This window comes from Furipterus horrens, unplaced genomic scaffold (assembly GCF_987537825.1).
Source record: "Furipterus horrens unplaced genomic scaffold, mFurHor1.1.pri manual_scaffold_4, whole genome shotgun sequence".
Classification (NCBI taxonomy): Eukaryota; Metazoa; Chordata; class Mammalia; order Chiroptera; family Furipteridae; genus Furipterus; species Furipterus horrens.
In genome coordinates, this window is record NW_028327174.1 from 202,340,207 (window position 1) to 202,367,071 (window position 26,865).

Sequence of the window (26,865 nt, forward strand, 5' to 3'; positions counted from 1 at the left end):
CCCCGTCTCCTGGTGACCGAGCAGCATCCCAGCATGTGCTGCTGACCATCGTGCCCGGCGCTCTGGTAATCCCTGCGGTTTCTGTCAAGTCATTACTAACGCCACGCGAGGGCCCCGAGTACCGGGCCGTGGTGGGTCATTTCCATGCCTGGGGAGGCCTGTGTAACCGTTTCTCCCGGGAACAGCCCTCGTTCCCCGCGCTGTGTGACTTGCTGAGAACCAGGCCTTGAGTGCCATCACGTGGCATCTGCAGAGCAGGCCCGCCCTCCGCGGGGACCACGTCTGCAGCTGGTGGAGGGAAGCGCCGTTCCTACCGTAACTTCCCCAACGGTTTTTGCAAAGCCTGCCCTCCTTGTGTCCCTCCCTGGTCGCTGCCCCCTGGTCTCTGCATCAGCGTGTGCCCTGGCAGTGACGCCCTTACCTGTTCAAGGTCCCTCCGTCCAGCCCCAAATGTGACGATTCTGGTGGTTTCCCTCCTGGCTGAGTGGGTGTTCCCACGGCGAGACCGACCCTGGAGCCGCCCTTTTCACCACGTTCTGTCCGCAACGTTATTTTTAAAGACCGCAGAGGTGGTTGCTGTGCCCTGTGGAGGTGCGCCTCTAACACCAGCGGCCTCGAGGGCCCTGCCTCAGCTCGCTGCCCGAGGGAAGGGCACTCAGGTCAACACGCGTCCAGGAGGCGGACTGGGCGCTTCTGTAGGGGCCTGAGACGGGAGGCTGCCCCCCTCGCGCCCCGGCAGCAGACACCCGAGAACCAGCATGGTCTTTGATCTCAGCACGGGCTGTGAGCGTCTGCGTGGCGTCTGCATTAGCACAGGGCATGAAAGAAAAGCACCACGCCCGGGCTCTCGTAGAAACAGGATTTTAATATAATATTCAAGTCTAGCATCTTCTATTTACAACAAATAAATATTGCCCCTCCCCAACTGGTAAACATGGTTTTTGCCTTTTATACAAATTGAATCCCCTGCCCGCCCCGTCCTCCTTTTGCACAGACCCCCGTCCCCCGTGGTCTCGTGAAGCCCAGGGCGCAGTGGTGAGCGGCACCTGCAGCGTCGTGATGTGACGTCAGCGGGCTCGGCCGAGACCGCCCTCACTCGCCAGGTGACCAGCGAGGGTCCGAGAAGGGGGCCTGTCCTCTCCCCTGCTCTCCGAGGGCAGGTGGGTGGGCCCCGACGACGGACTCTTTGGTGCAGCCTGCGGAAGGCTCGAGAGTGGGCGGGGGGCCGGGACCCCCGCCCAGGGCCCGTGGGAATGAGGAGAGAACTGCAGACCCAGGGGCTGTGCGGGCGCCCTGGGGTGCCTGTGGGCACAGGTGGCGGTGACCCACACCTGGGAAGGCGTGAGAGACGTGGGGCGAGGGCCTGCCCGGGCCCCTTGGCAGCGCTCCTTGGCAAGGTAGGCTCGTCCTCTGGTTCCAGAGAGCGGAAGGCACCTAAGGCGGCGAGTGGTCCACGGGAGGCCAGGTCGGCCTGCTCGCGGGCAGGCGTCAATCCCGGCGGCAGGAGAGGTCCCGGGGAAACTGGAGTCAGGGGTTGGCCTGGGCTGGCAGGCTGGGCAGGAGGTGCCCGCCTGGCCGGGGCCGCGGGCCGCGGTGAGTGGTGCGTTGCTCAGCCAGCCCGACCCTGGAAAGGGTGGTCCTGCAGTGGGGCCGGCACTAGGGGCCAGCTAGAAGATGCCCTTGGCGATCTTGAGTCCCTTCTGCTTCATGCGGGGGAGGGTGGAGCTGGCACCGTGCCTGACCTTTGCCCCCTTGGTGAAGGTCCGTTTCTTTAGGACAAAGTCATAGTTGGCAGTAGAGTTCATGGCGTAAAACACGTTGGCGTTGTCAGGGATCTTCAGCTCTGGTCGGGAGGGGCAGAGGGATGGTCAGTGAGAGAGCCTGCAGGACGCCCCACCACGCGACAGCCCCAGGGCGGGCCTCAGCCAGAGCCGAGATGCCCAGCGCCACCCAGGACCCCGAGGGCCCCTCTTAGAGCCTGCGGAGGTGTGTCACAACTGCTGACACCGCAGCTGGCCCACTGCTGCCCTCGCTGACCGGGCTCTCAAGCAGGAACAGGCTCTGCAGCCCCCACCCCCGTCCTCCGAATCCTGCCTTACTCAGGGCAGGAGCTCTGGGGCCCAGGGAGGGGCAGGCCTCCACGCCGCCCGACTGCTGGGCACCCCCAAGTCCTTACGCTTGGTTCCTGGGCCCCACCAGAACCCTCTGGCCCAGAGCCGGCTGCGCCCCCTGCCGGGCTGGAATCTGTGCCCCGTTCTGTCATGTGGCTCTGACTCTAGGCCCTTAACCTGCGTAGGCCCCCATATCACAGGTCCCAGCCGCCCTGCCCACCTCACCAAGATGGTGCAAGACGGCGAGGGAGGATGCAGAAACCAACTTCCAGGGATCGTGGGGGCCCTACCAACTGTCTGGGGCCACGGCGGGGAGTGGGCGTTAGCTCAGGGCCAAGGAGAAGGCGGGATGACGGTCCCAGCTGACCTCTGTGACGCAGGGACAGCTGTGAGCGCGTACAGGGCGGGGCAGAAGCAGGCTCCCACTAAGTAACACAAGGACAGACTGTTCTGTGCACTCACAACTGTAGACCTACTTGCGCCCAGCCTGTTTCTACAAACGCACCAGCTTCTTCATTTCCAACGTGGGAGGGTAACACAGGGCACAGGGAACCGGCCCGAGGGCCCGCGCTCAGCCACCGGGCTCCGAGTCTACGGTTCCCTGGGGCTTAGAACGCTGCACTGCTCCCAAGGTCCTTCTGCTATGGCTGACCGCTGGTGCGCCCCCAGAATTCCCATCAAAATCCTAACTCTCAAGCTGAAGGGATCCAGAGTGGGGCTTTGGTGTGGTGCTGAGTTTGTGAGGGTGGGGCCCCTGTGAATAGGGTTAGCACCCTAATAAGTGACCCCAGAGAGCCCCGCTCCTCCCCCATGTGAGGAAGTCAGCAGTCTGCAACCCCGAAGGAGGCCCTCGCCCGACCACGCTGGCCCCTGACCTTGGGTTTGCAGCCTCCGGGACCATGAGGAACACATTTCTGTTTAGAGGCCCCTAGTCTGTGGTGCTTTGTCACAGCAACTGGCATGAACTAAGACAGTGGCCTGTGCGCGTGGATTTTAGTCCCTGGCAGTCACAAGTCTCCCGACGCACGCTTTTCCTGTCCTGGCCAGAAAGCGCCGCGTTGACGGGCCCGTGGGCTGGGCCGCCAGGTGGCTTTGCCCCAGGAGAAAAGCTGTTTCTCGTCACTCCAGCTCTGCCCTGGGCTCACGGGCTGGGAGGGGCATGTGGCAGGCCCAGCCGCCCTGGAGGGCTGCCCCGGGGCAGGCCGGTGTTCGCCCCTCCCCGACTCCTGCCTGCCGGGGCGTGCTCTGGGGCTGCGGGCCCAGGGCCGGGCACTGCCCCCCACCTGTCGCCCGCCCCGCTGGGCCCAGCTCACTTCGCTCGTCCGAGATGACCTGCACCAGCTCGTAGTGCTCTGGCTCGTCCGCGTCCAGGTGGTGCTTGTCCATGGCCTTGCGGATGACGGCCGGCGCCTTATCTTGGCTGGTCACCTGGGTCGGGGTGGAGGACAGGCCATCAGGGCAAGGGGCCCGGAGGGGCTCCTCCCGAGCGCAGTGGCCAGGGACCCACGGAGCCGCCTCAGTGTGTGCTGGGTCTGTGGGGGTCTCCCTATCCTCTCCTGTCCCCCGAGGGGCCTCCTCCCAACGATGAGGGGACTTTTCCCATTGTTCCTGCTCCCCCTTCTCCCGCAAGCTGCCATCTCCTCCCACACCACCTGGGGAAAACACCTGCCCATCCAGCAACTGTATCAGTGAGTGTGGGCGCAGACAGCCCCGGAGGTGACAGCCATGGGACACCCAGGGGCCGCTGGGCTAGAGACTGCAGGAGTGGCGGGCACAGGCCCACCCTGGCCGCCGCCACCCCAAGGGCCAGAGTGCTGGCATCACACAGCCCTAGACACAGGGTCAGACAGGTGACTGCCACGGAGCACCTGACCCAGCTGTGGGGCGTGGCGGGGATGGGGCAGCAGACGGCTCATCCGCAGCCGAGTTCTGGAGGATGAGGAGAGGCCTCTACGCCACACACCAATCCCGCTGGCCCACTCTCGACCTTCAGTTACATGCGTCTGACACCACTGGCCTGCCCCACAGCCACCAGCCTGGACAGCCCGCTGCCCTGCCTGCCTGCATCTCCCAGCACCGGCCCGTCCCCTCGGGAGACAGAAGCCACAGGTCACTGCTGCGCTCCTGTGCTCTGGCCTCCAGTGACTTCCGCGGCCGTAGCTCTTACCACCCCTGACCCCTGCTCCTTCCCCTCGGGCCTGCCCGCTGCCCCTCCAATGCCCAGCACACGCTGTCCTTGGGACATGGCCTGGTGCCCCGTCCGGGGCCCTCCCTGGCTGCAATGCGGCCCGTATCTACTGCCTCATCTGATCGCCACAGGGCTCTGGCTGCCTCTCTTCTGTCCTTCCGGCCTCAGTGGAAGGCCGCTCGGGAAGGCAGACAGCCCAGGGCGGTCCGTCGCTGCCCGCAGCTGCCTGGCAGAGTGGGGGCCCCACGGGGACTGCGCCCGCCCCGCTCACCAGGATGCTCTTGTACATGTTCCCGTTGTCCACGTCCAGGCTGACTCGGATGATGCAATGGTCGCCCACCTGCTGGTTGTAGAGCGGCAGCGAGGCGCTGCAGCTGCTCACCCCTGAGACGGAGCGCTTGTGGGTGCGCGTGCCGGCCACCGGCGTGGTGGAGGCCGAGGAGGAGGAGGCGCTGCTGGAGGCCGAGCTGATGCCAGAGGTCTCCGGGGACGACTGTGAGGCCGACTCCCAGAACTATGGGGGGGGGGGGGCGCTCCGTCAGCAGAAGCCCAGCCGGGGTCTCGCCCTGGGAGCTTCCAGGGGCTTGGTTTGGGAGCTGGGGCTCCCTGGCCCCTTTTGTGTACACCAAGGGGCACCGGAAGGGCTGGGGGAAGCGGAGTCACCTTCTTTTCCTGGCCGTCAGGGGACTCCGGGACAAAGCTCATGTTGATCTCCTCCACGTCGGAGCTAGAGGAGCCTGCCGAGTGGACGCTGAGGGCGTCCGCGATGTCCCCGCTGCTGAGGTAGGGGCCACACCTGAGTTGGTCACAGGACTTGGAGTGGGAGCTGCCGCTGGTACTCAGCTCCGTGCTGGGGGCCTGGCGGCTGGAGAAAGGGCGGGGTTACTTGGGGGAGGCCTCCGCTGGGATGCATCCTCCCTGCACCCCTCCCCCACACTCTGCTCTAGGCACTGAGCCGACGCTCAGACAGTCCCCGGCACCCCATTCACTCCAGCCACCTGGCATCACTCAGCATCACCCCCTTTCAGAGGAGGAAACAGGCCCAGAGAAGTGACGTGGTCCCCCTGGTCAGCGGGGGAGCTGAGACCTCAGTGCCAGCCCTGTGTCCCGAGGAAGCCCCCCTCATCCCAAGGGAGTGCCCTGCTGGGGGGCACCCACTCGCTCCAGCGCTTGACGATGGCAGTGTTCTTCTTGGCCTTCAGGGTGTTGCTGGCCGACTCCGACGGGGGCTCCAGCTCGCATGACAGGCTGTAGCTGCAGGACAGAGCGGCAGCTGCGGGCTTCCAGGCGCCACACCGGGGTCCCCCTCCCAGCGCCCGCCGGCGGCTGGAGTCGGGCACTCAGCCTCCTCACCAGGCTCGGGTTCTGGCGCGGGGTCGGGGACGGCGGCCTGGGCCGCGCCCGAGTCCTGCCCGGCTCACCTCTCAGCCTCACTGAGCCGCTCCGTGGCGCGGAACCAGGCCCCGAACCGCTCCTCGGGCCCGATGCTGTAGTTGTTGCAGGCCGACTGCAGCAGCTTGATCTGGGCGATCACCTCGAATTCCTGGGCCAGAGGGCAGGGACGGCGACGGCCTGAGCGGGCTGCTGGGCGGGCCGGGGCCCAGTCTCTGGGTCCCCTCCTCTTCCCTGCGCCCGCCCAGGCCTCACCCCATTCTCAAAGCTGGGGTCAAACAGTTCCTCCCCAGGAAACTGTCCTTGGTTCTGAACTCCTGCCCCCACCCTCCCCTGGAAGAAGGTCCCCCTATTCTGTGATCCAACACTGCCCCTCAATATAACAGAAAGGGGGAGAGTCAGGAGTGTTCTATGCAATGAGTGTCTCTCCCACCCCCCAAAGTGAGGGCTGTGGCTACTCACCTTCCTCCTCTTCTCGAAGTTGATCAGCCTCCCCTAGAAGGCAGACATCCAACACGATCAGAAAGTGTCCCCTTATCCTGGCTACCTGGTACCCCCTCCGGCTACACTACCAATAGCATACACCAGGGGGCAGGGCACGCACATGAGCTTGGACCTTGGGTGGGCCCGTGAATGGGCACTGGGGGGACCTTCTTGCCCAACCCTGAGGACAGATGGAGAGACTGAGGCCGTCATGTGCCTGACCCTGGAGGGTCTGGCCTCTTGCCCACAGGCGCTGGCTGAGGGCGGGGCTGTGTTGAAATTCTCCTGCAGCTCTGAGCCCCAGCAGCCAGAGAAGTGAGCTTGCACCCATAGGTAAGATGGGCAGGTGCCCCAGCACCCAGGGGTGGGGGGCTCTCATGAGACAAGCTGTGCCATGCAGGGAGCTCTGGGCTCGGTGAGGGGTGCTCTCCGCCCGGCCTGGCCCAGCCCCGCGCGGCCCCCAGCTCACTCACATACAGGAAGTCCTTCATCGCGGTGTCCAGCATGACCAGGTCCGTGAGGAACGTGCCCAGGTAGGGGATGGTGCCCTGGATGACACCCTGTGACATCGGGGTGAGAGGGCATTAGCGGGGCAAGTGGCCGCTCCCCTGGAAGCCCCTCAGCCTCGGCTCCGAGCCCCAGCCCAGGCCTCCCACTGGGAGCAGCCTGGGGACTTCAGACACGACAGTAACCCCTCCTCATGTCCATGGACCCCAAACGTCCTCTAGTCACCTTCCAGGCCTGGGATCAGGCAAATCCCCAAGGTGATACGGTCTCTAGCGCCCCGCCCCCCAAAGTCCCCGATCCAGCTCTTCCAGGCCACTGCACTGGTGGCTCTGACTAGTCCCTGCGCGACACCCGCAGGTCAGGGCTCAGCAGAGGCAGGTGAGGCACACTGGAAGCAGGAGGGGATACCTGGGGGGCTAGCCCTGCCTCTCCTGGCCTCGGGCACGCTCACCGTCTCCTTTGGCCGCTTCTGGGCTCTCTTGGGGTTCATCTCCAGGGTGGCAAACTTGGAGGTGCCCTCCTGCCAGGGTAGAGGACGGGGTCAGTGAGGCCCTCCTCCCTTGGTCCTTTGCCCCACGTGCACTCACATCCATCTGGTCACTTGCACCCACACCTGGACAGCCCCTCTGGGACCTGGCCTTGCGCAGACGGGTGCCGCCCCAGGCCGGGCTGGGCTGGGCTGGGAAGAAAGGAACGCCCAGCCCCGACACCATCTGCCCCCAGCCTGGAGGACGCCAGGGTGCCAGTGGGAGGGGACAGCACAGAAGCAGGAGACCTGACCCTGCCAGCTCACCCACTCCCTTCTGGACAAGCCTACATGCCCAGGTCGTCCCATTCCTGGGGCCTCCTGTCCCCCAAACGGCCCCCGCCTGACCACAGACCAAACAGACCCCCCTATCCCCGAAGTCCAGACGAGACCCCTCACCTTGATGAGCAGCTCCCGGCTCAGGGAGTAGTTGTTCTCATCCGAGAAAATCTCCGACAGCTTCTGGAAGACCCGCAGGCTGTCCCTGGGGGTGAGGCGGGGAGGGCCGTCAGCACAAACCCACTTTACTGTAGACCCCAAAGGCCCGGACTGGGTCCCATTCCCGTTTCTACTGGGTGTCTCTGCTGCGACCAGTTTTGACTTCATGTGGCTCAGTTCAGTACCTGACAGATAGGGACACTGGGTCCTGAGGCGGAACTGCTGGCCCGAGGCCAGTGGACACCTAGGCACCCCCGCACCCGCGGGCCCTGGCAGGTCGCAGGCTCACTGCGAGGACAATGCCCAGCCCTGGGGGAGGACACGGTGCACCGCAGAGCTCTGACGGAGAGGCCTGCCCACCTGGAAACCTCTTCCCACGTCTTCTTCAGCCGGTGGATGGAGTTGCTCTGCAGAGCAGAGAGGATGGCATAGAGCGACGAGAAGTTCTTGAGGACCCGGCACTCCTGGCGGGGGAAGGGACAGGCCGTGAGGTGGGCTGGAGGCCCCACCCGCTCCAGTGTCAGCCCCTTGGCTGATAAAACAGAAGCCCGGGGAGTCCCCAGGGGGACTGGGCCCCATGAGCGACACTCCGGGGGGCAGGAGGACCTGAGCTCAGCCCAGGAAGGAATCTAAGGAGGAGGTGAACACCCAGGCAGGGGGGACGGTGGTGTGAGTGTAGGTCATCAAGACCCTGAAACAGAAGGGCCCCCGCAAGCGTAAAGGTGGCCACAGGGTTTCCCAGGCCCCCCGAGGCATACCCTGGCCACCTCAATCCAGTGCTCCACCACCCTGGCCCTGTCCCGGGCCGCTGCGCTCCGGTCCCCGAGGCAGGTGGTGATGACGCAGTTGGCCACACTGTTGAACTGGCTGACGGTGGCACGGACGGTGGGAGCCAGGTGCTCCTTGCCCTTCTTGTCGCGCTGGGACCAGATGGAGCCCAGGCAGTGGTAGGGCACCACCTTCTTGAACAGCTCCTGCGGAGCAGGCGAGTGTCACCTGGCTCTGCCGTACCCCAGCTCAGCACATACAGGCCCCCGCAGCCCCAGGGAGGGTCCCCGGTCAGAGGATGGGGACAGAGGCTCGCGGGGGTCTCGGCCATTTCCTGCTCCCTGCGGGCGCCCAGCACACGAGGGGCCGGGGGAAACGCTGGCAGGGCAGAGGCGGCCATTTTCGCCAGCCCGTCCCGCTAACTCCGAGCACCAGGCAGGGGCTCCCACCTGCACGGACCAGGTGGCACCTCGAGCCCCATCACACCTGTGGGTCTACAACAAGAGGCCGGGCCTGGTGCCTGCCACGCAGTCAGGTGCTCACCAGGCGCCTAATAAGTGCTGAGGCCGGTGAGGCCTCCTGGGAAGATGGGGGGCTAAGGCTAGAGCCAGCGGCACCTCAGGGAGCTCCCCTGCCCCATTAAACTGCCGCCCCCCCAGCTTTCTATTGTGCAGAGGGACAGGGTGGGGGTGGGGGTCCAAGCTCCACAGTCCGCAGGGAAGTCGAGCCTCGGGCTTCAGCGCCTTGCCCAGGTCACGCGGTCCGTAATACCAGAGCTGGGATGGGGGCCGGACGTCGGCTCTGCCCCGGGGAACAGACCCGGGCCGCGGGCGCCAGAAGAAGGCGCACCCCCCACGCCCCGTGCCCACCGCGGAGAAGAGCTGCTCACCGCATCCATCAGGGTGAACTGTTCCGCCACCAGGTCAGGCGGGAACGCCAAGACGTGAGGCTTCTCCTCGCTCAGCCCGTTCTCTGCGGCCACAGGCGAGGACCAGGGAGACTCCGGCGCTGCAGCCGCCCCCGGCTCTAGGGCTTGCGACAGAGCCTGCTCAGCCCCGTGGGCCAGGACGAGCTCCTGCTCTGACGCCAACACTGCGCTGAGCGTGAGAGCTGGCGCTGGGGCTGGCCCGGGCCTGGGTGCTGGACTGGGTGCAGGAGCAGGTGCTAGAGTTGGCAGTGGAGCGGGTGCTGGACTGGGTGCTGGACTGGGTGCAGGAGCGGGTGCTAGAGTTGGCAGTGGAGCGGGTGCTGGACTGGGTGCTGGAGTGGGTGCTGGACTGGGTGCTAGAGTTGGCAGTGGAGCTGGGCCGGGCCTGGGTGCTGGAGCGGGTGCTGGACTGGGTGCTAGAGTTGGCAGTGGAGCTGGGCCGGGCCTGGGTGCTGGAGTAGGTGCTGGACTGGGTGCTAGAGTTGGCACTGGAGCCGGCTCCAGCTCTGGAGCTGGGCCGGGACTGGGTGCTGGAGCGGGTGCCAGAGCTGGGGACAAAGCTGCAGGACGAGAGAAGGTCAGCAGCACGCCTGCTTTTCCAAGACAAAAGTCACACCTCTGCCTCCTAGAGAAGCCTCGGCCTGGGCCGCCTGCCCCACCCGCAGGCCACCAGAAGGGGGTATGAGGCCAGGCTTTGCTCCCGGCCCACGCCAGCCCCTAGAGGCCCCTCCCTGGGTTCCAGCGCGGCCCCTCCCCGTGTGCCCACCACCCCCAACGCTCCTCACCCTCCGGCTCTGCCTCGGGGAGCCCTGCCTGCTCCAGCTGGGCCAGCAGGAGGTGGGCGCGGCGCTCCAGGTCGGAGCCGGGCATGTTGAGCTGCACGTAAGCCACCAGCTGCCGGAGGCAGGGGAAGTCCGGCGGCTGGCAGAAGTCCTCCGAGTACTGGTCCAGCCAGGTGCCCAGGATGGAGGAGATGGCACTGGGGGTGGGTGGGGGTGGGGGGCAGCAGAGTCAGAGGCCTGGCCTCTCCCTCCGTGTGGCCCTCCCAGGGTACCTGCAGGAGGGGTGGCACTCTGAGTCTGTCCCTGTCCACCCAGAGGCCAGTGTGCCCCTTATTCTCCCTGCACTGGGCTGTCCAGGCAAGAGCAGGCCTGGCCGTCTCCGGGGGAGGGAGCCCTCCACCTGTGGTCTGACCCTCTCCTGCCCCTGAAAGCCTGACACCCTCCCGTCTCAGCCCTTCCCCCCGGAATGTCAGCTCCGCCAGGGCAGGGAGGGGCGGGACTGCCCCCCACTCATTCTCAGCACAGACTGGCACACAGTAGGTGCTGCAGAAACGTGACACGGAGGAGGGGACAAGTAGAGTGTCCTGCCCACCCTTCCGGGCCCTCGAAACACCTCAGCCTCAGCTCACACCGGACGCGCTGCCCTGTTCTCGGTGACGTGTGCAGGCCTCGTCATCCCTGACACTGTTTTGGGGAACTGGGACGGGAGTCACAACGTGTGGGAGCCGGAGGTCCCTCCAGCCCCGCAGCCTCTCCCCACCAATGCCCCCTCTGCGGAGACAGGAGGCCCTCCCATCAGACCCGAAGTCCACTCACTTTCTCAGCTGGTCCTGGGGCCCGCCATCCTCGTGGGGATAAGGGAGGATGCATCCGTATCTAGAGGAGGCCGTGAGGGCGTCACATCTACCGTACCTGCTATGACGTCAGTGTTACTGGCTGACCCCCTCCCCCTGCCGCCCCCCACTAGGTTGGAGGCCCTGGGGGGGCAGGGACTTCTGTCACATGCCCAGGAAAGTGCCTGCACACAGAGGGCTTCATACGCGTCTGTGGAATGAATGATCCCCAGTGGCCCCTCACAGATGCCTGAGTGGGTCTGGCCTCTCATGAAGGAGACCCCCAGATAGTGCCTGAGCCCCCATACAGACGGGATGACCGCTCTACCCACAGGCCCAGGGCAGCGAGGCTTGAGGTGGAGCTGCCTGGGTGGGACCGGCACAGCCCCAGGCAGCCCCCACCCACAGCCCCAGGAGGTCGGTCCTCTTAGCGCCCAGCTGTTGCCTGAGCAAGCCGAGGCTCAGAGAGGGGGACTGCGCTCACCTTTTGAACAGCAGATCGAGGACCTGCTGGGTGGTGGTGAAGGTCCGGTAGGTGCACAGGAAGACGGTGACATAGGAGAGGTCACTGCCCTCGAAGGCTGGCACCAGGTGCTCCACCAGCTTCTCCAGCGTGCCCGCCTTCACCGTCCGCACCTTGCACGTCTCGTACAGGTTCAAGGCCGACTCATTTTCACACTGGGGTGGGGCAGAGGAGGGACATGGGATCAGTGGCTGCAGGAGGGACCGCCGAAAGGGGGCGGGGTGGGTGGAGCTCAGACAAACCCCCAACTGCTCAGTGACTTCTAGCAACAGAAAGGACATGAGTGTCCCCAGCAGAAAAGGTTCTCGGGTTTAAAAGCAGGACTTGAGGTGGGGGGAGGTGATGAAAATTACTAACACCTGCAGGTCAGCTGCTGGCCGAGGAAGGACATTACCTACCTACCCACGAGCCCTGGCAGAACAGCCCATTTGAGAGAGGGGGGACGAGGACGCAGCTTATCGGGGGTGGGAGGGGCACACTAGGGCACACAGGACCTCAGGCAGGGAGAAACCAGGTCCCAGGGCTCTGGAGGGCTGGGTCACCGTGGTGGCCGGCCTCCCTCTGACCTGCAGGGGCCACAGAGCTGTGCTCCCAGAAGGAGCAAATTACAGGAAGCTGCATCAAGCAGCCTGAGTCCCCGCCCTTTTTGGGGTGAAAACAGCCCTTCCTAAGAAGCGTGGTGATGTCAGGGCTCAGACAGGGGGTGGGGAAGGACAGGCAGGCTGGCAGCTCTGGGACACAGCAGAGGCTGCAGTCAAAACAAGAAAAACCAGGGCCCAACGCAAAAATATTCCCCAACTAGCATGACATCAAAACAGTATACAAAGCGTCTTTTCTGATGTTCACGCTCCTGGGAACAGCGACTGCACTCGCCCGAGCCCAGGGCTGGACAGCGGGGGGCGGGGCAAGCCCAGGTTCCTTTGGGAGCAGGACTGCGAGCTGCACAGGCAGGAAGGCCCGGGGAGCGAGGCTGGTGCAGCCGCAGACGGGGGCATGTGGAGGCCGGGCCCCTGGGGCCGGGGCTGGGCTGCCCCGCGCCGCACTCACCCCGAGCCAGCGCTGGCCCTTGCTCGTGCCCTGGTGCACCTGCACCTTGCGCAGGGAGATGGAGTAGACGACCCCGTTGACCAGCTCCTCGCCGATCTCCTGCGTAGAGCTCTGTGGAGACAGCGCCCGGCCGCCGGGCGGGGGTGTCAGGGCCCGGCCTGCCAACGCTGCGGGGGCGCCCCAAGCCCCTGTCCCCCTGACGAGGTTGAGATCGGTGGCCACACAGACCTCCAGTCCGGAACAAAACAGGGTGAACAGCTTGGGGACGGCACAGCCCAGGGCCGGCCCCTTCCACCCTGCCAGCCACAAGCTGGATGTGAACACCACGAGCCCACCAGGCTGCCAATGCCCCGACATCCCGCTCCGGCCCAGGGAGCCCCCCACACCAAGTACGGTTACTCGGTCATTCCACAAATGAGGACATGGAGCGGAGAGAGGAGTGACCTGTCCAAAGTCACACTGCTGCAGGCAAGTGGCAGACCTGGGACCCCAAGCCCCGACACAGCCGACTGCACCCAGGGATACGCAACCCCCTCACCTCTATCCCTCCTCTGCCCAGCCTGCCCCGACCTCCCAGCGGACCCAGCAGGGGCGGCAGCTCCCCGTGGCCCAGCCCTGGCGTCAGCATCGCGGGACTGGGGCAGGTGTGGGGATCCTCGCGGCCACATCCGAGGCCACTTCCTTCCCTTTCTGCTCATTCATAGCCTTGTGCCTTCTTGGGCAACAGAGGAGTTCCCAGTTCCCTGTCATCTGCATGGGGACGGGTGAGGACGTCAGTGTGATGTGTGGGCTGAGGGCTGGGGTTCCATCGAACCCCAAAGCCATGGGACTTTGGCTGGGCCAGGAAGAGGGGTCATCTCGCTGCCACCTGGATGCTGGGCAGAAAGGACATGCCCTTGTTTTAGGGGGCAGAGGCCCCACATCCCTGGGCAGGCTGGCCTGGGGCTGTCATCAAGGCCTGGACCAGGCAACTTAGTCACGGCTGAGTTGGGCTCCACGCCCTCTCCCAGCTGGCCCTGTCCAGGGAAGGGGTGGCCTGCAGCGGGGGTGGGGGGCTGGGAGTGAGAATGCATGCCCACCTCTGAGCTCGGGGAGGAGCTGGCAGGTGCCAGTGGGCAGATGGCCACTGACCGCACTGTGCCCGCAGCTGGGACCCCCACGGGTCACCGCCCCAACCAGGACGGTGTGGAGCTCAGGAGGCCAGCTGAGAAGTGCAGACTCAGCCTGGGCCCCACTGACAGCCCTTCCTGAAGCCCCTAGGCCAAGGGGGGGACCCTGGGCAAGAACTGCTGCCGGCATCCTGGACCGTACAGAGATGTCAGCACCTCTGGGGTCAGGGACTGGGGGGCCTGGGCCGCTTGGCTCCTGCCCGCCCTGCAGGGCGCTGGGAGGCTCGGGAGCCATTCTCCGGAAGTCCGCTTCCTCTGACCCAAGGCCGCCCTCCTACGCTGGGCTGCGCACCAACGGGGAAGCCGCTGCGACCACACAGGGCTCCTGACCCTGTGCCACCACCACCGCCACCGCCACCTCAAGAGAGGGCCATGGAAGTTAGCAGGGAACCCACAGCAGAGCCCCTCCCCCCCGTCCCCCATCAGCACCTCCCACACCCACACATCCCAAACAGCCCTCTCCTGGGAGGTCAGCCCTTCCACCCAGGAGGGGAAATTCCTCCTCCTGGAGCAGAAAAACAGAAACAGATGCGCCCTGTCCCCCCGCCTGCCCCCTGGAGGGGGTGGTGACAGACAAGGGGCTTCAGAGGCCTGCCAGCCCTGCCACCCCACCCCAACCAGGGCCCTGGCCACCCCCACAGCTCAAAGGTCCCAGAGACTGCCTTCCACAAAGCCCTGTCCCTCTCCCGGGGATTCCTGTCACATCTGGCCCAGCTGGGGGCCCAGCAGCGTCCCGAGTGCCCAAGTTCCTGGCAGCAGTTTGGGGGTCAGTGCAGGACCGCCTGCCAGAGGGCACTGGACGTGAACCCCTTGGGAGCCCACACGGCAGCTGGCTCCTAAGGGCCCCCATCCAGGCCTGCTGGACAGAGCGCTCCCTGGCCAGGCTCACCCTCGGGTGGGGCCGGGGCCTCAGGTCTAAATAGCGGCTCTGCAGTGAGCCATGAGCCAGGGGCCTCACTGGCTGTGAGCAGCTGGCTGGCCCTGCCTGGGTGTCATGTGATCCCTGAGCCCTTCCCCCACCCCGGAGGGGCCCCCTCTGCCAGCCGGGTGGGGGGCAGGGCGGGAGGCCGAGCCACACAAGCCGGGCTGGGGGAGCGGCTGCCCTGTCACACAGACGGGGAGCTGCTCCAGCCGGAGCGGAGCTAGCCCTGTCCCCTCTGGTTCATGCCCGCAGCAGCAGCAGCAGCAGCAATGGCGGCAGCAGGAACCAACCCAAACCATCAGAGCAAAGCTGAGCACAGGCACCACTTAACCCATCCACCAAGAGGGGAGGGACAGACGGGCAGGCGCTACAGCCAGGCCCCCAGGTCCCAGGCAGAGTGGCAGGGGGGCATCTGCTCCCGGCTCTCGCCCCCTGCCAGGGACAGAGAAGGCCAACAGCCAGCAGCCCAGGCGTTGGCCCCAGGACCCTCTGGGGTAGGAGGGCAGGGTGCTGGTGCCCGCAGATGTCTCTGGGCCATGCGTTGGCACCGTGGGCTGCATGGGAACCCGGCAGCCGCCGCCAGGTGGGCAGCACCAGGCCCCCAAGGACACTGGCAGCCCTCGGGGAGGAGGGGACTAGCAAACAGATGCCCTGAAGGCAGCACTGAGCTGTTAGGGGGGGACATGTCGCATGGATGCTATGCCCTCAGGGGACAGAGCCTCCTGTCCCACCCAAAGCAGACACCCGCTGATGTCCCCAGGGCCAGCAGCTGTACCTCCCCACCACCCCACATTCTTCTCCCTGGGTCAAGCAGAGTTAGGGTGGGGGGTGCTCCACACCCTCCTGTCCCTCGGTGGACAGCCAGAGCCTCGGGACAAGGAGGAGAAATGGCCTGGGTGGCTTTTTTTATTTTTTTTAAGATTTTATTTATTTATTTTTAGAGAGAGGGGAAGGGGGGGAGGAAGAGGAAGAGAAACATCGATGTGCGAGAGATACATTTATCGGTTGCCTCTCACACACCCCCACCCGGGGACCCAGCCCACAACCCAGACATGTGTCCCAACTGGGAATCAAACCCATGAACCTTCGGTTCACAGGCCAGCACTGAATCCACGGGGCCACACCAGCCAGGGCTGGGTGGCATCTTAATGTGTCACGGATCAGCCTTCTCAGCGTGGCGGGCCAGCAGGCTGCTGTGTCCCCGCCGATTGCAGGCCAAGCCCCAGGGCCCTCAAGGTAGAATGAAGGGCTCGCCAGGGAGCCATGGAGGGTGCTGGGCCTCTGCCCGGCCCTGCCACCTTCCCCAGAGGCTGGCTCGTGACTGCACGCACGGGGATGGCACCGGCCCCATCTGATCAGCCCTCCGCTCCCACACAACGTCCGTCTCCCGGGAAACTGACAACACGGGCCCCAGGAGCCCCGGCGACGGACTGGCCCCTCCGGAGCCCTGGCCGAGGGCTGCGGCTGAAGGAGCTGGGCCCGGCTTCCATGGCCGTCTCCTCCCCAGCGGCAGCACAGGACAGACTTGGGTCCCTCGGGTGGGGGGCAGGGGTCGCCTCCACGTGCATTAGATCACCCCTCTGAGCTTGCACTTGGGTCCACTGAGCCACATGGGTTGTTACCCCGAGGCCCTGGCCGGCCACCCGCCAGTGCCCCGCAGCCCTAGGCATGGGAGGCCCCTCGCCAGGGAACCGCAGCCCCCGGATCCCAGTCTCTCATGAAGGACTCCGACCCCCAGATCTGCCTGGCCCCTCCACCCCAGCCTCAGTGGGCTCACCCGAGAACTGGGGAGAAGAGCGTCTCTCTAACAGGTGACGGCAGCAGCCCAGACTGGCGCCTGGCACACGACAGCACCCAGGAGACGGGACGTGAGGAGACGCATACAGCCCCCGAGCTGATGGTGGAAAACCTCCCAGGAACCTGGAAGGGGCATGTCACCCTGAAACCCCGCAGGGTGGCGCCAGCCCTGCAACTCTGTGACTTTTTAGCCTACTGCTTGGATGCAGCAGCTCCATCGAGAGGTCAAGAGGGCGGCCTAGCCCTTGGGAATCCCAGACGCCTGGGATAGTCCGAACACAGCCATGCGCCCATTATACAAAACGGGAGACAGAGGCCCAGGGGGTGATCAAGCAGGGAGTGTCCAGGCTGAGGACTTCTCAAGTCCAAGTCCTGGTTCATGTCTTACACCGTCAGCCCAGGTCACGGAGAATGAAAACACCCAACACCCACGGCCCTGCCAGTATGCGGCGCCGGGCATCCTGCACGGACCCAGGGCACGGACAGGGCCCTGGCGGGGGACTCAGGTAGGCCCTGGACAAGGGTGGGCCACACTCCTGGTCCCCAGGTGCTGCAACCCACAGAGGCAGCCCTGGCTGGGGACTGCTCATGATGTCTGGCTTTCAGGGCAACCAGGAAGCATGGGGACCCCAGAAACTGGAGCCCGGAGTCTGTGCAAGGCCCCCCGAGAAGCCCGTCTCCCCCAGAACCTTCTTCACCAGCCTGAGTCCAGTAAGTCAATGCGCCTCAGGTGGGGTGGGGCAGCTGGACTCTGGGGGCCAGGCCTGTGAGGTGACGTGGCTGGTGACGCGCTGGAGGAGGATGGCCTGGTCCCTAGGAGGCGCAGGGTGAGGCTGGCTGAAGGTCCAGTGCTCACGGCAACGGCACGGGCCAGTTCAGTACATGTGGGCACTTCCGGGGTGCCAGGCCCTCGACACACTCATCATACTTAATCCTCCCAGCACCTCACTTGATGGACAGGGGAGGAGCTGGGCGGGGAACCAATCCAGGTACGGAGCCAGGAAGTGGCAGCTGGGGCAGAACCTGAACCCTGGCCTGTGACTCTCAGGTCCTAGGGAGACACACCCAGGCCCCACTCCATAGTGGCCACCAGGGTCACCGCCTCAGAACAGGGTCCAGACCCTGGTCCCACGGATGCAGGAGAGAGACCAAGAATGGAGATCACACTGCCAGTGGCAGGGGGCAGGGGAGGCCCAGCCCCCTCATACACACACCTCCCTAACCGAGGGTACGTCCAGGGCCTGCATGGGCCCCGAGGGCAGCTGCAAGGACCAGGCCCAGGGAGCGTGATGCTGACCCGGAGCCCAGGGTGTGGGCACTCCCTGGCACCTTGTCGGGAAACCCAGCTGGAGCAGCCACATGCGTCCAGCTCTGATGCTGCGCCAGGCACTACGGGAACTGTTGTCAGGCCACCTGTCTCGCTCGGTCCTCCCCAGAGCGCTAAGCGGAGGAACTGGTACATTGTCCATTTTACAAAAAAGTGACCCGAGGCTCAGGGAGCAGGTCCAGGGTGTAGGGACCGAGCTGGCATTCCAGCGCCGCTGTCTTCGTCCCAGAGCCCAAGCTCCTGACCAGCACACCCGACTCTGCCCCTTGGCTCAAAAGAACAACATGCCGGCCTCAGGCGTGACTGCAGAGCAGGCCGTGTGAGCGGCCAGCGCTCCCTGGAGAGCAGAGGGAACGGCCAAAGCCACGGCCGCTCACCCGGCTGCCTTCCAGCCCTGCTCCGCTCCCCGCCCGGCCACAGGCTGCAAGTGGCAACGCCCAGAACCTCCGCATCGGATCGGGGCGCCACTTCACTGGAGTTGCGTGTCCGGGCCTTTGAGGCTGGAGGCCGGAGCCGGGGCCCAGTGGCCACAGCACGGTGCCACGCCGTGGGAGCCAGGCCTCAACTGCCTGCTACTGCCCCCCGAAACCACCCCGCTGGCTCGCGCGGAGGCTGCCAAGGGCCAGAGCTAAACGGACTCTAATGAAGCCAGGGCCTGAGCACGTCCAACTTCCAGGTAGAGGATGGGACCCCAGCCCTGTCCACGGGCAATCCAGCATCTCCCAGGGCTGACCTGCCCACCACCCACTCCTGATCCAGGGCCTTCCCTGAGCCTCCAGGGAGACGGCCCAGCACTCAAGCATCTCCCAGCCGGAACCAGCCAGCCGGGTACCCATTCTTCCCCGGCAGCCCCCGAGGAGCAAAGTTCTGTGGCCCCCACAGCTCCAACGTCCTCCCCAGGAACTTAAAGGGTCCGACAGAGATGCCAGAGATGCTGCTCTGATTTCTCTGGTCCCTTGCACACAGTAGGCGCCCAACAGAGAAAACACAGTCAGGTTCAAGTCTTGGCTGTGCTTCTCGGTCGTGCGTATGTTTAGGTCAGGGACGTCACTTCTCCGAGTTCCAGTCCCCTAGGAAGTGGGGCTGGCACCTCCTCTGGAACGAGGTGGTGGTGCCTGTCTGCATCTGCCTGCCTGGCCGAGGCAGTGGCCTGCCCAGAGACGGGGCCCAGGGCCAGGTAACCCCCAGAGAGCACAGAACCACACAGACTGAGCTGGGTCACTACTGGTGGCTTGGCTTAGAATCAGGATGACAAGTGAGCGGATGCCCAGATGTGTGAGGACATCTGGCAGCCCAGAGACGGAAGGCCTGGGTGGAGGCTGGCTGGGGAAACGCGGGCCGGGGGAGGGAAGGCAGAAACTGCCTGGTGGTTTCCAGAGAGGACAGGGACCACAAGCAGGGCCGCTTCGGCTCTGGCACACTGCTGCGACCAGGAAATCAGCCCCAGGATGGGGGTGGGGGAGCTGTTGGCAGGAGGGACAGGGACTTCCCCGCCCCCTCACCGGCCTATGGTCATTGTGTTTGGTTTCCGGCAGTGGCCTCCTCTTCTGCCAGGACCCTGGCTTTCCTGCCCCAGCCAGAAGCTTCCCTTTTGATTCTAAACAGTGACCGTGGCCTGGATCTAGTGCTGAGGCCCCCACCCCCGCTAGAGCAGCAGCAGGAGGGAGAGGTGGAGGGAGAGGGGAGGGGACGGGGTTGGAGGGGGGAGGGGAGGCAGACAGAAGGCAGACCCCTGGGCAAGGGTAGGGCTCGGATCTGCCTCTCCCTCAGGTCCTCAGGGATACAGACACAGGGACGGGGTGGGAGGGAGGGAGGGAGGGAGCAGGCGGAGCGCAAGCCCCACCCTGGCCAGGAACCTGCCCAGCCCCCGGGAGCAGGAGGGCCAGACCCTCCCAGCACACAAAGCAGGACTGGCTGCCAGATGTAATGAAAGTCAGATGAGCACCGCGCTGGTGTCAGGTCCCCGGGGGTCCTGCTCCAGTCCCCAGTGGAAGCCAAAGCTTAGGGTGGTTGAGGGTCCCAGAACACACCGAGCTTGGGAGGGAAGGGTCTCCCAGGCTGGGGTCCCCCCACCCAGAGCTCCCCCCGTGCTGGGCATGGAGACACACTTTATCCTTGAGCAAATATGCATGCACCCAGGCCCCGTCTCCGTACTGGGGACACACAGAAGCACAAGACCCCGGCCGCAAACTGCCGGCAATGACAACACACTGGGGTCTGGAGTGATGGGGGAGGGTGGGAGTCCAAGGGGAACCTAAACAGCACGGAGGACTCAGGAACTTCACTTGTAAGGCTCTGGCTCAGCCTTGAGATGCTGAACCCCTCAACCCAGGGCTGGTCTCTGTCCAGGCCCAGGAAGAGAGGGGTGAGCGGCTCATCCTTGGAACCACTATCTCTGCTCTGGGGTTCAGGTGCAGTCAGGCAGGAGGAGGAAGGTATTGCTCCCCGCAACCTGCGTGACCCCATGACCCGCTGAACCCCGCTGCACAGAGTCCACTAGAAACAACAGTCTCAGTCCTCACCCTGTCACCCGACCCCCATCAGTGACAGACGCGTCTCTCCCCCAAACCCTCCCCAATCCTTACCAATTCATGGCGGTGGGCCATATTTCTAATCAAGCGGAAAAGAGTCAGTGGCCCCTCTGGGCATGCAAGGGCCTAGTCCCAACCTCCCTGCCTGGACACATGCCTCAGAGGTTGGAGGCCTGCTCCCCTTCAGCCACCCCCCCCTCCTCTGAGCAACCCTGAACTTCAGATCTGCCTCTGACCCCAACGGTGGAACGCCTGGAAGGCCACTGTGGTCCCAACCACGTCTGAGGACTCCAGGAGTCTGCCACCTGGTCACCAGCGCGTTACCTGGACTGCGAGGCCACTGTCTGTGCAAGCCGGGGCTGGCAACACAGGTGGGGCAGGGCCCAGCCCCTGCCGTCAGGACAGTGACAGCCGCGGAAACTGGCCTACCTGGGCTGCAGGAGCACGAGGCCGGCACACCTGGGCCCAGGGAGGGAAGGCGCTGGGACGGGGCAGGCCCAGTTCTGGTTCCCAAACTGCTGAGCCGGCTGCCCTGGGGCCTCCCCGCCCGCCCCCCACGCCGTCCACCTTGCTGCCCTGGGGTGAGCAAGGAGTGCTGCGGCCCAAGGACCGTCCTCCCGGACCGATCGGGGAGCCGGGACCCCGCCCGCCCCTTCCCCGGCTCACCCACCTCCAGGCGCGGCAGGTCAGGGTCCAGCTGCGTGAAGCTGTGCAGCACCACGGGGCAGCTGTCGAGGCCGCCCACCTCCAGGCGCACGGCGTCCCACACGCTGCGGCTCCGCCGGGAGCCCGGAAACAGCGTCTCGGCGCCGCCCGCAGGCCCGGCCGCCTCGGCCCACATACGCTGCACCATGGACGGCTCGCAGCGGCGCGGGCGGCCGGCCGGGCCGCGGGACCCGGGGCGGCGGAGGCCCGCGCGGCTCGGCGCTGCCTGCGCTCTGCGCCCGCCGCCGCTGAGATCAGCCCGGGGGCGGGGCCTGCGGCGCTGGGGGCGGGGCCTGCGGGGCGGCGGGGCGGGGCCAGGGGCCGCCAGTGCGCGCGCGCGCGTGGGCGTCCCCGCGAGCCTGCGGGCTGTTTGGGTTCATTAGGGAACGGGGCTTGAGTGGGCGGCACTGAGGTTACGCACTGGGTGTGGGTGTGCGCGCTCGTGCAGTGTGGTTGTGTAGGTGTGTGACTTGTGGACGTGCTGACGTGTGGTCAAGCCCTGAGGTCAGATCCACCGCCCACGAATTCCAGTTAGGTCCCTCCCTGGCTCTGTGGCCTTAGGCAAGTTGCTTAACCTCTCTGAGCCTCGGTCCTTCATCTGAGAGGATCCCACTGGGTTAGCAAGGGACAGCGCTCAGCTGGTGCCGGTGCCTTGCTGCTGCTCCTGAATCCTGGAACTGCGGTCTTGCCTTTGGTGCATATGTGTGTTTGGAAGGCCTGTGTGCTGGGGGCCAGGGGTGTTTGGTGTGGGAGAGGGGCCTTTGCCTGCACGATCTCCTTTGCGCCCCGCAGCCACACTGAGGAGCGGCTGTCAGGGAGGAGCGGGGAGAGCCAAGACCAACCATCACTGTGGCTGAGGGATAGAGACATTCAGGTACGAGAGGTCAAAAAGGACCAATACCAGCTGGGGCACCTCAATGGCCTGGTCAGCTGGGACCCCCTGTGGCTGTGTCCCCAAGGTCTCAGGCACAGGTGAGGGCAGAAGTGAGGCTGCTGAGGGCTTCGGAGGAAGCAGGGCCAGGGAGCTTTCTACTCTTTCTAGAAACCAGTGGGTGGGAAGAGGGATCCTGGAGGTTAACAGCAGGGCCAACAGTGTTTGTAGATGGACGAGTGAATAGACACCCTCCCCCTCAACATACCTAACCCGGGACTGGGGCCTCAGGCCTCAACCCGTCCTGAGGCCCTGAGGCCCGTGGTCATTATTAGCAGCCCTGCCAATGCCAAGACCGGCCCCATACCAGTGGGCCCCAGTTTCCCAGCTGTAAAACGAGAGGACAGGACCACACTACACATCCCAGGAGCATATGTCGCGTACCCCGACGTGCCAAGCCTCAGATATTCATGGACGGGGGGCCGCAGAAAGCTCCCACCCACTTGTGTGCCCACCTGGGCAGCTTGAACACGGGGGGATGGTGGTTGGGGTGGAAAACAATCTGGCAGTTTCTATTAAGGACATCACAAAACACTTATGTCCTTTGACTTGGCGATCCCACTCTTAGGAATTCATCCTCAGGTGGTGACCCGAGGCCTGGACGGGGATTTCTATATGAGCCATGTTTACGGAAACCTCGGTTACAACTCTGTCCCACGCTGTTAGGGAAAGGGGCTGTGATTCACAGGGCGCCTCCCCTTAAAATCCTCACTCCCCAAACCTCTGGGATCAATCCCTTACCAAAGTCAGGGCCAGCCCAAAAGAGGGGGGACTGAGACAGCTTGTGCCTACCGCCTGATGAGAACACGGACGTGTTCTTGCCCAAAACCGAATGGGAATCCAACCAGGCCTCCACAGGTAACCCCCATTTGGGGGAATTACAGGGAACAGAGGGGCACATTCAACACACCAGGAAGACGCCATCCCCGCATCCCAGACTGTGGGGCTCTGCAGGACGAACCAGCCAGTTCTTCAACAAGCACATTTCAGGACAAGAAGTAAAGCGGAAACTACAGGTTGAAAGACAGGTAAGAGACGGCAACAAATAAATGCCGTGTGTGGATTTTGGACTGTGATTGGGACAGGGCAACTGTTTAAAAAAACCCCAACCTCAGGGACAACTGGGATTACTGGAACACTACGGCATGGTTGATGACATCTGACATCACTTTTGGGTGTCATCGCAGGGTCTGCGTTACTGTTAGAGTTACCTGCCACGTATTTATGATGGAGCCATGTGCCTGGGATTTGCATAAACGTCACCCGCTGAGAGGAGAGGGAGGACATGGGGTAGTCAGAGGCCATCACTGTGACAATCAAGCTGGGGGTTATTTATGCCATTTTCTCCACTTTTGTGTCTATGTGGAACTTTTCACAATAGAAGTTAAAAAAACAAAAACCCCACACAGTTGGAGACTCATCCTCAGAGGCCGTGGAGGCTCCCAGCAGCCATGGTGGTGGTGGGGGGGAATCTTCAGACCCTGGGCCATGGCAGTGATATCTGAGCAGCTTCACTGTCTCCCGTGTTCTGCACCCCGTGCCCAGGGGCACCCACAGCATATCCTTAAAACTTCGCTTTGGGGGCCGCGGCAGTGGGCACCCGGGTCACCGAGCCTACACAGCTCAGATGGTGCTGGAGGCATCCCAGTGACCTTGGGTGAGTCCGAAGTTCAAGGCTGTGATAACGTCGCCTTGGAGGCTCTGCGGGGAGGAGCAGAGCACAGTGCACTCACTGTTGCACGCATGGGGTTATTATAAATTGGGGTCACTCCTTTCCTCCTCATCCTGCTCACAGCGCACCCAGACCCTAGCAAGCTCTTCCGTGGCGGTCACGGACGCCCACCCGGCACACCACTGTGCTGTCTAGGCCGGTCCACAGTTGGGGTGCTCCTCACAGAGGATGCTTAAAGGACAGGCAGCGACCTGACAGCCGGGGAGGAGGCCCAGGCCAAGCCCCGCCCGCACATCTGTTTTGTTTGGCTTGCGAAGTATTTTTCAATGTTTGAGCCAAAAATGAAAGGTCAGGTGATTTCATATAAAAATCCCCATTTCTGGATTCTCCTGTAACTCTGGGTGACCTGGCCACGGGAGGTCTGTGCTCCCACGAGCAACAGGACGCTGGGAGGGAGCTGACCGGCAGCCGTCGCCTCCCGCTGCCAGGGCATGTCTGGGTTTGCCGCAGGCGCCGCCGGGCCTTCCCTCCTCCCCGGCTTAGCGGTCCCCTGAGCAGCCCCCTCCAGTTTAGGGGAAAGGTGTGCTCAGGCCAAACCCGGCCCCTTTTCCTTCCCACCTTTATCCCACCACGGTCCCCCTGACCCAAGGCCGACAGAGAGGTCTTGACCCCTCAAAGGCTCCCCCAACCCGTCCCTGCAGGTCCTCAGGCAGACCTAGCCTCTGGGTCTCTGGCCACGCCCAGCCAAGCTCGTGCAGAACTGCAAGACTAGTGTCCCCGTCCCCGCGGCCTCCGGTCACCCCCTGTTCTGCCTGGCCCTGCTTTCTGCCTCCACCCGCCGCTGGACTGGGTACCTGAGAGGTGAATCACAGGGCCCCAGGGGGCGGCTCTCGGGAGGTCTGCCAGGCACATAAAGGCCCAGAGCAAGGCCTGGGCGACCACAGGCCTTGGCCATCACCTCCTCCAACCTGGGCTCGGCCAAGGCCACAGAGGAAGCTGGTGGCCCAGGGAGGTCAGGCCTGGGTGGGGAAGCTTCTGCCTCTCTCTGGGCAGGTGGAGGTGGCCCTGTCTGTCTGCCGTTTGTGGTCTGTATTTGGAGCCAAGGGAGGACGCAAAGAGGGTGTGGCCTGGCCACTCCGCAGTCGTCTCCCCACAAAGACGTCACCATTCCGGGACTGCCTGGGTCCTGGGGTGGCCCCCGTGGGCGGATGAGCACACACCTTGTCAGGAGGTGGCATACCTGGGCCCGGCATGGGAGCTCCTGGAACTGTGGGTGGCCTGGCTCAGCTCCACCTCCCCTGCTGCTGGGTTTCTGAGAACCTCCAGGGCCACCGCCTCCTCCTCCTCCTCCTCCTCCATGGAAGGAAGGGATCCCCACATGCAGGAGGCAGAGCCCAGCGGTGGGCAGGAGGTGGCAACGCAGCCTCCAAACCTGAGGAGAACCCCCTGGGTGGAACATGGATAGCATCATGACTCCGAACCCCTGTCCCGGGACAATCAGAACTGATTCACCAGTGCCTGAGCCGTGGAAACTGCCCGGCACTGAGATGCAGGCTGGGGCCTGCTGGGGCCTTGCTGCCTCCCCAGAGAGCGGCACTCAGTACCCATGGCCCTGTCTCTGCCCTCGGGAGCTGACGCAGACACAGGGCAAACCCACAGTCCAGGGTCACTGCAGGGGGAGCCCGGCCGCCCTGACAACTGTCCCCCACTCTCCCGCCGGGGGCTCAGTAATGATGTGCCAGGGGGCACTGACACCAGATCCCTCTGAAAGCCACCAATCCAACAGGTGACAGCCTGAGAGACACAGAGGGGACGCAAAAAAACAAGAGACTTGCCATTGAGCCCAAAACTCAGAGGACAGACAGGAGCATGGCGAGAAAGGGAAATAGTCGTGGAGACAGAGGGTCCCATCCCTCCCAGAGCCCATGCTGGTGAGCACTGGGCACACGTGGCTGAGGAAGGGAGCGACGGCCGGGCAGGTCAGGGTCTTGGCCCCAAACCTGTCCCCAAGCGGGGGCACGATCAGGAGGCAGTGATGTCCCACAGCGGTGCTGGGTGGGAGACACCATACCCTGCCCCCTCTGCTGGGTGGTCAGCCAGCAGCCAGCTGGAAGCAGTCCCAGCACCACGGGCCCTGCGGTGACCCCGTCCCCATGGTACCATTCTTTCCTGTACGTTAGGGAGCCTAGACTGGTGCTCAGGTCCCTGCTCTGCACCTCCGTGGCCTCAGTTCCCCTCCCTCAGCCTCAGTATGTCCATCAGTGAGACGGGACAACTGCGTTGACAATTGTAAGGCCACCACCACCTGGCTCTCAGGGTTCTCAGTAGAGCAGTCATAGAACAAAGCACAAAGGCCCTTTGTAATCTGAGACGCGAGGTCCATGGCACAGGAGCTGCTAGGACACCCGGGGCCACCCACCGGCCCAGGGGCAGGTAGACAGGCCTGCAGGATGGGAGCAGATGGAGACTCCCAGCAGCGGCTTCCCGCCAAACTCCTTCAACCAGTTCCCACGGGAGGGGAGGGCGAGGGAACCACCCAGCCTCTCCCAGAGGCGCCGGTTGCCATGGAAACTCACCTCGGTGGCAGGGGCCGGGACTAGCAGGAGCGTTGGCCAAGGCGTGGGGCTCCGGGCGGTGGGACTAGGACGGTGGGTGATGGCCCACCTCCTGGCGGTCACCACAGAGACGCAGGCGAGGAACACCCAGCCCTTCCTGCCCCTGAGCCCGGCGGGCCTGGCTGCCCGGGCCATGGCAGGTGGGAGCTGGGCTCCCCAGGAAGCCCTCTGCGTCTGCCCGTCTGTCTGTCTGCCCGCCCAGTGGAGTCAGGCATTCGAGTGCCCAGACCTGGTGTCACTCGCGTAGCTGTCATTCCTGCTCCCATGACAGGCAGGGCCAGGAATTCCCGCTTGTACCAGGCCGCGCGCCAGCCGAGGACGTGTGGATGGGGCTCCGACCTGAGCCGGGCCAGTGGCTCCAGCTTGGGCCTCGGACCCGCTCTCCTGGGGGGAGCCCGGCTGTCTCCTCCAATGCCCCAGCACCCTGGGGCCCTGGACCTCCTCGCGCCTCTGGAGAAATCACACCCAGAGTCAGAAAGGTGGCAGCTACAGGTCACTGAGATCAAAACAGGGCTCAGCCTGTGGGACCCCCGGGTGGGTGTGAACCCAGCCAGGAGCTGTGGGGGGCGGTGGGGGCGGGGCGCAGAGGATCCCGGCTTCCTCCAAGCCACGGCCTTGTTCCGGAAGCCTCCTCTGCCACTCAGGGCTCCTCCTCCCCTGGCATCCAGGC

At 64.5% G+C, this 26,865-nt stretch overlaps 1 protein-coding gene across 5 annotated transcripts; it reads right to left on the reverse strand.

Moving 5' to 3' along the window:
* Positions 1-845: 845 nt before the first annotated feature.
* Positions 846-26,383, reverse strand: RALGDS (ral guanine nucleotide dissociation stimulator). Of its 5 annotated transcripts, none has more exons than XM_090274949.1 (18): positions 26,157-26,383; positions 12,527-12,637; positions 11,441-11,634; positions 10,940-11,035; positions 10,127-10,320; positions 9,303-9,901; positions 8,404-8,619; positions 8,006-8,109; positions 7,607-7,691; positions 7,133-7,201; positions 6,648-6,734; positions 6,154-6,186; positions 5,721-5,842; positions 5,458-5,553; positions 4,963-5,164; positions 4,571-4,813; positions 3,425-3,539; positions 846-1,843 (listed from the first exon to the last, which is right to left on the reverse strand). In XM_090274949.1, exons 1-18 carry the CDS (start codon positions 26,328-26,330, stop codon positions 1,668-1,670), a joined length of 2,916 nt encoding a protein of 971 aa, XP_090131075.1. In that variant the 5' UTR covers positions 26,331-26,383; the 3' UTR covers positions 846-1,667. The 5 variants fall into 5 exon arrangements, with proteins under 5 accessions (XP_090131075.1, XP_090131074.1, XP_090131076.1 ...); XM_090274948.1 differs by having other exon boundaries at positions 10,940-11,038; XM_090274950.1 differs by lacking the exon at positions 26,157-26,383 and adding an exon at positions 20,943-21,140 and having other exon boundaries at positions 10,940-10,999.
* Positions 26,384-26,865: the final 482 nt, after the last annotated feature.